This window comes from Bubalus kerabau, chromosome 4, assembly GCF_029407905.1.
Source record: "Bubalus kerabau isolate K-KA32 ecotype Philippines breed swamp buffalo chromosome 4, PCC_UOA_SB_1v2, whole genome shotgun sequence".
NCBI classification, from domain to species: Eukaryota; Metazoa; Chordata; class Mammalia; order Artiodactyla; family Bovidae; genus Bubalus; species Bubalus kerabau.
In genome coordinates, this window is record NC_073627.1 from 118,949,541 (window position 1) to 118,964,235 (window position 14,695).

Sequence of the window (14,695 nt, forward strand, 5' to 3'; positions counted from 1 at the left end):
AATACAGAATGAAGCAGGGCAAAGGCTAATAGAGTTCCACCAAGAGAACACACTGGTCATAGCAAACACCCTTTTCCAACAACACAAGAGAAGACTTTACACATGGACATCATCAGATGGTCAACAACGAAATCAGATTGATTATATTCTTTGCAGCCAAAGATGGAAAAGCTCCATACAGTCAACAAAAACAAGACTGGGAGCTGACTGTGGCTCAGATCATGAACTCCTTATTGCCAAATTCAGACTGAAATTGAAGAAAGTAGGGAAAACCACTAGACCATTCAGGTATGACCTAAATCAAATCCCTTATGATTATACAGTGGAAGTGATAAATAGATTTAAGGGACTAGATCTGATAGATAGAGTGCCTGATGAACTATGGACAGAGGTTTGTGACATTGTACAGGTGACAAGTATCAAGACCATCCCCAAGAAAAAGAAATGCAAAAAAGCAAAATGGCTGTCTAGGGAGGCCTTACAAATAGCTGTGAAAAGAAGAGAAATGAAAAGCAAAGGAGAAAAGGAAAGATATAAGCATCTGAATGCAGAGTTCCAAAGAATAGCAAGAAGAGATAAGAAAGCCTTCCTCAGCTATCAATGCAAAGAAATAGAGGAAAACAATAGAATGGGAAAGACTAGAGATCTCTTCAAGAAAATTAGAGATACCAAGGCAACATTTCATGCAAAGATGGGCTCGATAAAGGACAGAAATGGTATGGACCCAACAGAAGCAGAAGATATTAGGAAGAGGTGGCAAGAATACACCAAAGAACTGTACAAAAAAGAGCTTCACGACCCAGATAATCATGATGGTGTGATCACTCACCTAGAGCCAGACATCCTGGAATGTGAAGTCAAGTGGGCCTTAGAAAGCATCACTAGGAACAAAGCTAGTGGAGGTGATGGAACTCCAGTTGAGCTATTTCAAATCCTGAAAGATGATGCTGTGAAAGTGCTGCACTCCATATGCCAGCAAATTTGGAAAACTCAGCAGTGGCCACAGGACTGGAAAAGGTCAGTTTTCATTCCAATCCCAAAGAAAGGTAATACCAAAGAATGTTCAAACTACCGCACAATTGTACTCATCTCACATGCTAGTAAAGTAATGCTCAAAATTCTCCAAGCCAGGCTGCAGCAATATGTGAACCGTGAACTTCCAGATGTTCTAGCTGGTTTTAGAAAAGGCAGAGGAACCAGAGATCAAATTGCCAACATCTGCTGGATCATCAAAAAGCAAGAGAGTTCCAGAAAAACATCTATTTCTGCTTTATTGATTATGCCAAAGCCTTTGACTGTGTGGATCACAATAAACTGTGGAAAATTCTGAAAGAGATGGGAATACCAGACCACCTGACCTGCCTCTTGAGAAATTTGTATGCAGGTCAGGAAGCAACAGTTAGAACTGGACATGGAACAACAGACTGGTTCCAAATAGGGAAAGGAGTATGTCAAGGCTGTATATTGTCACCCTGCTTATTTAACTTATATGCAGAGTACATCATGAGAAGTGCTGGGCTGGAAGAAGCACAAGCTGGAATCAAGATTGCCAGGAGAAATATCAATAACCTCAGATACGCAGATGACACCACCCTTATGCCAGAAAATGAAGAGGAACTAAAAAGCCTCTTGATGAAAGTGAAAGAGTGAAAAAGTTGGCTTAAAGCTCAACATTCAGAAAACGAAGATCATGGCATCTGATCCCATCACTTCATGGGAAATCGATGGGGAAACAGTGGAAACAGTGTCAGACTTTAGTTTTTGGGGCTCCAAAAACACTGCAGATGGTGATAGCAGCCATTAAATTAAAAGACACTTACTCTTTGGAAGGAAAGTTATGACCAAACTAGACAGCATATTCAAAAGCAGAGACATTACTTTGCCAACAAAGGTCCGTCTAGTCAAGGCTATGGTTTTTCCAGTAATCATGGATGGATGTGAGAGTGGGACTGTGAAGAAAGCTGAGCACAGAAGAATTGATGCTTTTGAACTGTGGTGTTGGAGAAGACTCTTGAGAGTCCCTTGGACTGCAAGGAGATCCAACCAGTCCGTTCTAAAGGAGATCAGCCCTGGGTGTTCTTTGGAAGGAATGGTGCTAAAGCTGAAACTCCATTACTTTGGCCTCATGCAAAGAGTTGACTCATTGGAAAAGACCCTGATGCTGGGAGGGATTGGGGGCAGGAGGAGAAGGGGACGACAGAGGATGAGATGGCTGGATGGCATCACCAACTCAATGAGCATGAGTTTGAGTGAACCCCAGGAGTTGGTGATGGACAGGGAGGCCTGGCGTGCTGCAATTCATGGGGTCGCAAAGAGTCAGACACAACTGAGCGACTGAACTGAACTGAAGTGAACTGAACATTGGATTCTCCACAGGAGCAAATTCCCAGTCTCATACTGGGGGTACTATTGATTCTTTCCTTGTAGAGTCCAATGTTGACAGGCCTTTCAGAAATTCATGCAAAGGAGTCAAAGAGGGGTGTTTGAGAGCTTCAATAGGCTGTCAATACAGGAGTTGGTAGTTGTGCAAAAATTCAGTCCTTAGACAATTAAGACAAGCATATGATTTTGATAACAGAATTCAAAATCATTCTAAAAGATTGCACTATCATAGAAATGCATCAAGCACTTGTTTATTCTCATGGGATCTTTATAGTCACCAACTCTGTGAGCTTCCACTGATACCAAAAGGAGTTCAAGGAAATCTTTTCAACTAAAAGTTCAAAGATACTGCATTTTTCATTCAATCCATTCTTATCTCCTTGATCTGCTGGGAGTAAAAGCACTTGGTCACATCATTTAAACAAAATGTCTTCAGCTATTGTTATCTTCATAGCTAATTTTGTACATTTTCCCTCTTTTCATTTTGCTCCTTTCTCTTTAGATAAGCATGGCCAAGAGCGGTTCCTGTACTGGGGGGAGTGTCGAGAGAGCTGCCCCCCAGGCTACTACCCTGAGGAGGGCCACACCTGCCAGCCCTGCCCAGACAACTGTGAGCTCTGTCACAGCACACACGTCTGCACACGATGTGTGCGCGGCTACTTCATGGTGCCCTCCAATCACACCTGCCAGAAGTTAGAATGTGGACAAGGTAAAGCTGCCTTGGAGCCAATGCAGACAAAAGGGGCTGTACCCTGGATGCCCCAGAGACTTGAATATCTACCTGGTGCAATGGTCGCACCTGGATGATTTCTCACGACTCTACACCACAAGTGGGGACAGTGATACCTACCCTGCTCTCTTTCCCCAAGCATTTGCTTAGACACAATCCAAGGACTAAGGAATGCAGCTAATCACATACATAGAAGGTGAACTCCAGTGGAGGGTATATGGGAAAGGTATAATGGAGAGAAAATCAGATTAGAACCATCAACAATTTTCTCCTTCCCAATCACTAGTTATGAGACCCCAGGCAAAATCAATCTAATTTCTCCATGCCTTGGTTTCTTCATTTGTGACAGGGAGAGCATAGCATGCTCTGTGCTTGCTTGCTGGCAGGAGCCAGTGAGAGTCAGCCTACTTAAAATGACCTGGAAATATGAAAATGTTCTGGGGATATATGTGTTACTGTTATTGTTCAATTCCTACTTACACTGCAAGAAGGGAATCAAAAAACAGCACGTATAGATTTTGCTCTTGTTCATGTAAAATGCTGCAGACCTTCTCTGCTGTATAAGAATTATGCCTGGTCTGGTGCTGAAGGAGCTTTAGCACATTTCTAGAATAATGAAGACCTCTTTCTTTTTTCTTCTTAATGCTTACTAAGGTTGTGTGTGTGTGCTAAGTCACTTCAGTCATGTCCAACTCTTTGCAGCCCTATAGACTGTACCACACTAGGCTCCTCTGTTCATGGATTTTCCAAGCAAGAATACTGGAGTGGGCTCCCATGGTCTCCTCCAGAGGATCTTCCCAACCCAGGGATGAAAGCTGCATCTTTTAAGTCTACTGCATTGCAAGGCGGGTTCTTTACCACTAGTGCCACCTGGGAAGTCCTACTAAGGTAGTATAGAATTTAAAACTTTTTAAAAAGTATTTACGACAACAGACATAAGGAGACAGAGCTTCATCATTTTATATACCCAACCACATTTTCAAAACAGAACTTACTTCTTTAATAGATACAGCACACCAACTTGACTTCAAAACTAGTTGCATGGCATACAGTCTCATTCTGTTCTACTTATACCCGATCAAGCTAATCCAATCTACTAAATATTAAATTAATAGGAGATAAAAAATGTGGGTGACATACTTATCTCCAAAGCATGGTTTGGGGTTTCGTAACTGCTCTACAATTTGCTTGAAAATAAGCTACACACCAACATATTTTTATAGCAATTATTTGTGTTTCCACTCAGTGAAAGTGAAGTGAAATTGTGCTTTTTTATTTCTCTTTATACTGTGTAGGTGAAATCCAAGACCCAGACTATGAAGAATGTGTGTCTTGTGAAGAAGGGTGTCTGGGATGCAGCCTAGGTATGTCATCTTCTCTTCTGCTTAGAGTTGAAACAACTGTGTCCTTCACACATGCTCTCCTGTCACTCCTTCAACAGGGCCTCTTGTCATTGTCATCATCATCAATATCCATTATGTAGGTTAACTCTGACACAAACGTGGTTACCGGGAGGGATACTCCCTTTTGAGGCAATGGATAGGTCCCTTGTCTTCATGAAACTCAACTTTAGGAAAGGACAATCACGCAAGAAGGAAGTAGCAGTTAGAGTCAAGAGATTTAAAGACAAAATACTAATTTTTTAGAAAGCAAAAACAGATCTAAACTAAGTAATGAAAGTATTAAAATCTAAAAGATGAGCAATTCCCAGTGTTTCTTATGAAGAGACAAGAGGTGGTCTTTCTTGCAGGGAGCAAGGATAAATGTTTTGACAATCTTGATTTCACTTTTTTGCCCATTTCAGACCATATTTGCCCATTCCCAGCTCATTTGCTCATTTTCCCAGCTAAATTTTGTGGTCTCTTTTTACACCTTTGCTATCATGTATTGCGTGTCCATGCTGACATCTTTATGCATCATGGGCAGAGGGGTGTGTGCCTGTGTGTGTGCATATGTTTGTGTGTGTGTGTACATGCATGTGCATGTGAGTAAAATCTCAAACCTATGATTTTGACTCAAAGTTTAAAGGGATGGATGAATGCGTGTGGACTTATTTAGGATCAGTGAGAATCTTGGCATGGGAGTGGAAACAGTGACAACCATGCATTGTACCCACCCATCCCCTAGTTGATTCAGTTAAAGATGAAACAGCCATCTTCCCTGGGAAACAAATTCCATAGAAGACCCCAGCCATCTAGAGACTCAAAATCCAAAAGAATCAATCTGAAAAAAAAAAGAGATACCTTAGATAGTTTGATTCACTTTCCAAAGTGCTGTTAAAAGACTACATTCACCCCTTTAAGAAACTTTAATTGTCTACTGTGTGCAGAGTGTTGGCCACGGCAGAGGGAATTCAAAGGCAATATGACTGAGATTCTGCTGTAAGGACCCCTCTGGCTGCTGTAAGTGACACACCTGTAACCATGTCTTTTCCAAGTCAACCTGCCAGAGTAGAGAGAGCTACACAGTGCAGTAGGATTACAGGACAGGGAGGCATAGAGTGACGCAGAACAATCTGCTAATTTCTAATTTGAAAATTTCTCTTAATTTATAAAATCTCTAAATGTTGGACCTTGTTTATTTTTGGACTGCCTGAGCTGAAATCAATCATCTTATTTCTGAAGCTTTCATTAATCTTTCCAATTGAATTCTTTTTTCTTGTCTCTCCTTGTTTGCAGGCCAATGATCATACCTTTTACTGATGATTTGTGTAATATTTGGTGTGTACATATCTTTCTGCTCAGAGAGTAAACTATCAGTACTTGCAAACAAACTCTGTGACTTATATACTCCACTCCCACTAGAACCAGCAGCTTGTCTAAGGTATAATAAAAGCACAATAAATGTGCAAACCCTTGAGAGTTTCCCAAATTCAAAACAGAGATGCATGGCTCAGAACACAAAGGGATTTAGATATATTTTCTCTAGTCAAATCGTGTTCATGGGCCTTTCTTCAGGCTAAAAACAGCATTTTACATAATACCATTCTATTCTAAGAGGATTTAATGCCAAATTCTTTGTTTTTCTAACCAATACCTTAAATGGAAATTTTGAATAAGATAAATCTACATAAGTGTCCTACATTATATCTCTTCATTAATTGAGAGGATGAGCAAATAGAATCATTTTTACACTTGACACTTAACTATAACCTAAGATTTGGGGCCCAAACCCACATTACCATTGACATAATGATTGATTTTAATCAAATTGTATAAGATCTCTTTACTTCGTTATCTTATCAGTAAAATAGAGGTTAATGTGCCTTTATCTTGGCTCAGAAATGGATGATGAAAACTGATTAATATCTGCTTACTAAAATAGTGGTAGTTCATACTCTTGGGGGGAAATATACATGAATTTGAAAATTTTTAAGTAACTGCAAAAAGAAAAAAAAAAGACTATTTAAACTAAGTGCCAATTAAGGGGATAAATATATGTACCAAGTGAACTTAGCAAAGCAGGAAACCCCCAGGCACCCAAGTGATTAAGGAAGGCTTCCAAGAAAATGGGACTTGACATAAGTCTTAAGAGTTTCCATGGAATTAAGACAGATAAAAGAACAGGGTTGCACCATGGAGGGGCTTTAGAACTAGACAATTGCAAGAAAAAAGGTTTGGAGGGAAGAATTTCTGCCATGGATTAGACACTGAGTGTACTAATTTTGCAAAAGGAACACAAGACTATAAATATAAGGGAATAAGCAAAGAGAAGTTTAAAGAAGTGGATGAAAACCATAACTTGAATTCTGGACTCATAGGTTTAAGGGAATAATTGAAGGTTCTTACAGGGGAAAAAATGCTTTTTAAATAGGAGTTTTAAGAAGATTAATTTTGTAACTACGATAATTATTAATATGTTCAGGGTAGCTGACAGGGAGTGAGGCTGTAGGCAGAGAAACCAGCTAGATGACTATTTCAGAATTCTGGGTACAAAGTAACAGGAATCAGAAAATTATGAAGAGAGAGACAGGTTTTAAAAATCACATGAAACAAATGGCCCTTAAGCATAAGAAAAGATGCTTCGGTCATTATGTGGGAAATGCAAATTAAAACTACTGTAACATACTATTTCTCACCTATCAGATTGGCAAGATTTCAAAAGCTTATAACACTGTACATGCAAGGCTATAAGAAAGCAGTCTTACTTGTGACTGATGGTACAACTACTGCTGAAGAACAGCTGGCAGTACACAACACAATCACATATGAATTTATCCCTTGACCCCACAACACTGCTTCTAGGAATCTGTCCTGAGGATATGCATCCACAAACTCAAAACAGTATATTCGCAATGTTATTCACTGTGGTATTATTTGTGGTATAGTGTTAGTCACTCAGTAGTACCTGACTCTGAGACTCCATGAATTGTAGCCCACCAAGCTCCTCTGTTGGTAGAATTCTCCAGGCAAGAATAATAGAGTGGGTTGCCATTCCTTTCTCCAGGGGATCTTCCTGACCCAAGGATCAAACCTGAGTCTCCTGCACTGCAGGCAAATTCTTTACCATTTGAGCCACCGAGGAAGCCTATATTTGTGGTATAAACATTTTATAATCTATTTTAAATGGCATAAATGCCTTTTTGTGGAAGAAATTCATTGAATCAACTAAAGGATACATACTAATGGAAACTGAATGAACTAATGGACATTGAATCAACTAAATGACATATACTCTTTTATGCACCCATAAAAGAGCAAACATCTATATGAACTGATAGTGATTTTATGATATACTGTTAAGTGGAAGGCAAAGTACAAAAGAACGTACATAGCATGCCATCTTTTTGGTAAGAAAAGATGGTTAAATAAGATATTTGTGTATATATATACATTTTTTTGGAGAAGGAAATGGAAACCCACTCCAGTGTTCTTGCCTGGAGAATCCCATGGATGGAGAAGCCTGGTGGGCTGCAGTCCATGGGCTCGCACAGAGTCAGACACAACTGAAGCGACTTAGTAGTAGTAGTATACATTTTTTACTTAGTTTAAAATAAGAAACACAGAAAAGATAAATCAGAAACCAGTGAAAATACTTGTGTGTGTGTATGCTCAGTCATGTCCAATTCTTTGTGATCCCATGATGGTAGCCCCCCAGGCTCCTCTGTCCATGGAATTTTCCAGGCAAGAATACTGGATTGGGTTGCCATTTCCCACACCAGGGGATCTTCCTGACCCAGGGATCCAACCATGTCTCTTGCACCTCCTGCATTAGCAGGCAGATTCTTTTCTATTCCATCACCTGAGAAACCATGAAAATGCTTACCCATAGAGAAAAGGGTAACGGGAATGGGGGTGAGACTTCTCTAAGTATACCTTTTTACATGCTCTTGATTTGAACCGTGTTACATATTCATACAAATGACATAGTAATTAGTGTGAATGGGTTCCCACTGGACAATTTGGGACAATTTGAACATAAAAAAAAATGATGATAAAGAATTACAATTCACTTAGTAAAAATCCAGGGGCTTCCCTGGTGGCTCAGTGGTAAAGAATCTGCCTGCCAATGCAGGAGACACGGGGTTCAATCCCTGGTCCAGGAAGATCCCACGTGCTGTAGAGCAACTAAGCCTGTACACCACGACTACTGAGCCTGCGCTGATGTCCACATGCCCTAGAGCCTGTGCTCCACAACCAGAGAAGCCACTGCAATAAGAAGCCCGCGCACACAACTAGAGAAAAGCGCACGCAGCAACGAAGACCCAGTGCAGCCAAAAATAAATAAATAAAAATCCATCCATCAAGAATGGTATTTTAAAAACAGCAACGAAGAGAAGGGAGGACAAAAATTGAATAAAGCAGAAAGCTCTTCTTTACAGTAAATTTTTACCTTTACAGTAAATTTTTACCTAGTATATATGCGAGAAAGTAATTAGAAAATTACCATTTTACACCCCCTACTGTACAGACTCAAGGGAGAACCATCAGTGGATGCTAAAGTTATTAGGTGGAAAATTGTTCTGGAACAGAATAATCACACAGATTCAAAGTACTTCCATAACTACTAGTTAATCACAATAGAGGAATTTGCTGGTTACCAACTTAACCAAGCTATTGCACTAAACATCACCATTGTTGGTTCCATATAACCTAATACCATGTGTCTCCTGATATGATACATTAATAAGTACACAATATCACCTAGTAGACCCGATAAAAGTGTCTGGACCGACAATTCTCAGCTAGAGGTGACTGTCACCCCAGGGGACATTCGTTAATGTTTTGAAACACTTTAGATTTTTATGACTAAGGAGCTAGGAATGAAATGTCATCATGTTTACAACTTATTTTCAAATGGTTCAGGCGGAAAAAAGGATCAAGGTGAAGCATACAAAATTGTTTTTTGTTACTATTTCAGGCTTTCTGCAGATGTGAAAAAATATTTTAAAGTTGGGGCGGGGGGAGCACTTCATGCTCTGTCAGCCTAGAAGCAACATCTCAGTAGCAACAAGCACACCTAGTGCCCAGATCTTGATTCCTAACACCGTTCTTCAGTAAAAGTTACCAGGGCTCCTTGGAGAATTGGTTGATTCTAGGACTGGGAGAGGAAATACACAAGATGAGGGGCAGCCTCTTGTAGTGACAGAAGGTAAGAACGCACTCAGAGAAAAACCCCACCATGATGGGGTGGGATGAGGAGACACCTGAAAGAGCTCCCAGTAGCTGAAGCAGGGACAATTTGAGCAGGAACATAAATAAAGTCATATTAACTTATAGCCTAAAGCATAAAGTAAGAATCCAAGGGACTTCCCTGGCGGTCCAGTGGTTAAGACACTGCGCTTCCAATGTAGGGTGTGTGGGTTTGATTCCTGGGCGGGGAACTGAGAGCCCACATGCCTCGAGGCATCAGATCAGATCAGATCAGTCGCTCATTCGTGTCCGACTCTTTGCGACCCCATGAATCACAGCACACCAGGCCTCCCTGTCCATCACCAACTCCCGGAGTTTACTCAAACTCACGTCCATCGAGTCAGTGATGCCATCCAGCCATCTCTGTCGTCCCCTTCTCCTCCTGCCCCCAATCCCTCCCAGCATCAGAGTCTTTTCCAATGAGTTAACTCTTCGCATGAGGTGGCCACAGTACTGGAGTTTCAGCTTTAGCATCATTCCTTCCAAAGAAATCCCAGGGCTGATCTCCTTCAGAATGGACTGGTTGGATCTCCTTGCAGTCCAAGGGACTCTCAAGAGTCTTCTCCAACACCACAGTTCAAAAGCATCGATTCTTCAGCGCTCAGCCTTCTTCACAGTCCAACTCTCACATCCATACATGACCACAGGAAAAACCATAGCCTTGACTAGACGAACCTTTGTTGGGAAAGTAATGTCTCTCTCTGCTTTTGAATATGCTATTTAGGTTGGTCATAACTTTCCTTCCAAGGAGTAAGCGTCTTTTAATTTCATGGCTGCAGTCACCATCTGCAGTGATTTTGGAGCCCAGAAAAATAAAGTCAGCCACTGTTTCCACTGTTTCCCCATCTATTTCCCATGAAGTGCTGGGACCGGATGCCATGATCTTCGTTTTCTGAATGTTGAGCTTTAAGCCAACTTTTTCACTCTCCACTTTCACTTTCATCAAGAGGATTTTTAGTTCCTCTTCACTTTCTGCCATAAGGGTGGTGTCATCTGCATATCTGAGGTAATTGATATTTCTCCCGGCAATCTTGATTCCAGCTTGTGTTTCTTCCAGCCCAGTGTTTCTCATGATGTACTCTGCATAGAAGTTAAATAAGCAGGGTGACAATATACAGCCTTGACGAACTCCTTTTCCTATTTGGAACCAGTCTGTTGTTCCATGTCCAGTTCTAACTGTTGCTTCCTGATCTGCATACAAATTTCTCAAGAGGCAGATCAGGTGGTCTGGTATTCCCATCTCTTTCAGAATTTTCCACAGTTTATTGTGATCCACACAGTCAAAGGCTTTGGCATAGTCAATAAAGCAGAAATAAATGTTTTTCTGGAACTCTCTTGCTTTTTCCATGATCCAGCGGATGTTGTAATTTGATCTCTGGCTCTTCTGCCTTTTCTAAAACCAGCTTGAACATCAGGAAGTTCACGGTTCACATATTGCTGAAGCCTGGCTTGGAGAATTTTGAGCATTACTTTACTAGCGTGTGAGAAGCCAAAAAAATTAAATTAAAGAAATAGGAATCCTTGAGATCATAAGATACAAATAAATAAATGGTAGAATAAATAAGTAAATGAAAGAAAGGAGACACACCTTCAGTGCAAAAGAATTCCAAATAACTACCTAGGACTCCTCCCTCTAACCCTAACCCTAACCCTAACCCTAACTCCCTACTCCTAAAGTGTAGGTCACATGTAGTGATTTCTCTCTAGGAGGGAAGCATGAAAGGGAGGAAGAGAGAAGAGCCTCACACAGTGCAGGAAACTGACAAGTTCTACCTTACCCACATGATCAAGGTCAACATCAGCAGTGGCATATCAGATTAATAGGCAGGTACCCTTGATGTAATAAGATCAGAATGGCACTTTGCCTCTGCAGTTTTCCATGCGAAAACCCTTGTGTGTGTATGTGCTTAGTCACTCAGTCGTGTCCAACTCTTTGTGACCCCATGGACTGTAGCCCACCAGGCTCCTCTGTCCATGGGGATTCTCCAGGCAAGAATACTGGAGTGGGTTGCCATGCCCTCCTCCAGGGTCCCAACCCAAGGATCAAACCCAGGTCTCCCGCATTGTAGGCAGATTCTTTACCATCTGAGCCACCAGGGAAACCCATGTGTACTGGAGTGAGTAGCCTATCCCTTCTCCAGAGGATCTGCCTGACCCAGGAATTGAACCAGGGTCTCCTGCATTGCAGGAGGATTCTTCACCAGCTGAGTCACCAGGGACGCCCCCTCAAAACTCATAAGGGCAGTCTAATCATGAGGAAAACATCAAACAAATCTCAATAATGAGATATTTCATGAAATACCTGATTAGTATTCCTCAACACTGTTAAAGTGGTAAAACAAAGTCTGGGAAACTGTCATAGTCAAGGGGAGCCTAAGGAAACATGAGAGCTAAATATAATATAGTATCCTAGATGGGATCCTGGGACAGAAAAAGACAATAGGTAAAAACTAGGGAAATATGAGTCTATTATGGATTTCAGTTAATAATCTCATCATCTTCATCATAAAGGACATAAGGTACTATCCAGGGTGTTGGAAATATTCTCTGTCTTGACTGTCAGGGGTGATTACATGACTGTATGTTTGTCAAAATTCATAGAACTGCACACTTGAAAGGGGCAAATGTTACACAATAAAAATTGTATTTCAGTACATGCGACTTAGAAAGAAAAGGATAACATTACAATGGGCCTACCAAGGCCCCTCTTTCCCATTTCCACATAGTAAAACCATGACAGTCAACTAATTACTAGCATTTATTGAACACTTACTTGTATTCTAAGAAGCAAGTGTAATTATCATTCTCACTTTTCAGATGAGGAGATTAAGCTCAGAACAGTTAAGCAACTTATGCAAGGTAACAGGGCTGGTAACCATAGGACCAGGACTTGATTCTGGATAGCTCAAGATCAAAAGCCATGTGCTTTACAACCGCTCTCTCCGTACCATCTAACGTGCTTTCCTTCTGATTCTATAGCAAAGAGTCTTACGCTTTATGGAATTATAAAAAGATTTTTTAAAAATCCTTATATCTGCCCCTTTCCTCAGTTCTACACACAGTAGTGATTCTTTGTTTGGCTACAACTTTATGCAGATGCCATAACCAAATTTACCGAATCAGGAAACTATTCATAACAGTCATGTAGATTAATCTGGGATCCCAGTTCACCTAAGGCTGTCAGCCTTCAGGACCTGCATCTGGAATGTTCTGAGGTGGGGTAGAGAAGACAGTGCAATCCTTTAGAGTAAGTGGCACATTTTTGTTTAGCCCTGGATTCCTCTCTGTGACTTGACATCCCTTCAGTTCATTCAGTTTCACGGTAATTCTCTTGCTTTCTGGAAAGTAGGCCCATCACAAGAGACAACCCTCTCTTCTCCACATGAAGATGAGATGTGCTCTCTCCCCCAACCCATGTTTAATTCAAGCTTCAGATCTAGGAATTACGAGAACCAACCTCACTTCCTTCTGCTACTCTATTTTCTATGAAGGAGTGAGACCTTGTTCATAGAGGAAATAATATCAAAACATTTGAGACATGACGCTCACATTTTAGTTTTCCAATGGAGCAGACATACAGGGTTTTTCAAATTAAACATCATGGTCACAGATCACTCTTTAAATTTTATCCAGATCTCCCTTTGGACCTTTCCCACAAAGTCTGAGGGGAACAAGAACAGTGTCAGTTTTGGTGCCTTTCAAAGAAAAGGCTTTGCAGAATAAAATGTATACTAGGCTGGTGTCTCCTTTAAATTGGAAAGAAGTTGCTGACGGTAAAAGTGAAACAAAGGGCCTTCTAGTGACCTACTGCATTACTCTCTGTCTGACCAGCCTTAGCGCGTGACCCGGGTGGTTTGCTACTATCATTATCCATGGATATGTGGGGAAGGGCAGTTCAAAACGCCTCTTTTCTTTAAAAGGCCAACACAAGCCATCTTCAGAGAAAGGACTGGAATCTAAAGGCCCTGTCATCAGTTTGCTGAAGAAAAGAGAAACGAGCAAGCTCCATTAGACAGTGCAGACAGTACTGCCTTCAAGTGTGTGTGTGTATATATTTACCATTTATTAGAGCCTCCTTCTCCCCTCATTTTCTAAGTGCTACCTTATTTCAAAGGCGGTGGGTTAGAGGGAAAGAAACCTTAAGAAAAGAGAACCCATTGTTGAAAGAATTTGCATAAGTTTTGCAGTTTCATGGTTCCTTATTTATCTTAGCTTTCTTGATGAATTCACTTAGCAAATATTTATTGCATACTTTTGTGCTTTCCCATTATTTATTCCACAAATAATTGGACTGTTTAACCTAATATTTATCTAGCGTCATCATTCATTCACCAGGCCCTCCTCTGAACACTTAATGTAGATGATGTGTTTTCACATCTATAATCCAGTGGTTTTTACAGATAGAGAAACTGAGGATTAAAGAATTGCCAAAACTTGATCGATTTTATGCATATGGGAAGTGAAAGAGGAGTTAAGCTGTCAGTTTCAAGCAATCTTGTGCATAACTTTGCTTACTCTTTTCCACAGAGGAAGCAGTGGGCTTTGAAGCTGTTTGTCCTAAGTATACACTATGATAGGCAAGGTTGTGCTGTGATAACAGATGATCCCCAAATCTCAAGGACTTAAGTTAATAAACAACGAAAGTTTATGCCTCACTCATGCAACATCTCCATCATGGGTCAGCTGAGAACTCTGCTCTTCATGGTCCTCAGTCCAGGCCCCAGGATGATGGAGCACTCATTAATTACCTTGTTGTGGCAGAAGCAACGTATTGGGTTGACCAAAAAGTTTTAAGATAATACGGAAAAGCCTGAATGAACTTTGTGGCCAACCTGATACAATGGCTCTTAAAGGTTTCCCCAGGATTAACACTTGTAACTCCTGCTCACATATTTTTTGGTCAAAGCAAGTCATATGGTTCTGCCTGAGCCTGCAGACTGGGGGAGTTGCA

General features: G+C 40.8%; 1 protein-coding gene across 2 annotated transcripts in view; it reads left to right on the plus strand.

The window, feature by feature from the left end:
• PCSK5 (proprotein convertase subtilisin/kexin type 5) overlaps positions 1 to 14,695 on the plus strand; it is a 521,444-nt gene that overhangs the window by 422,759 nt on the left and 83,990 nt on the right. For both annotated transcript variants that reach the window (XM_055578327.1, XM_055578328.1), the window contains exons 23-24: positions 2,885 to 3,091; positions 4,408 to 4,476. In XM_055578327.1, coding sequence (XP_055434302.1) covers positions 2,885 to 3,091; positions 4,408 to 4,476 — 276 coding nt within the window. The remainder of the gene's footprint in view (positions 1 to 2,884; positions 3,092 to 4,407; positions 4,477 to 14,695) is intronic.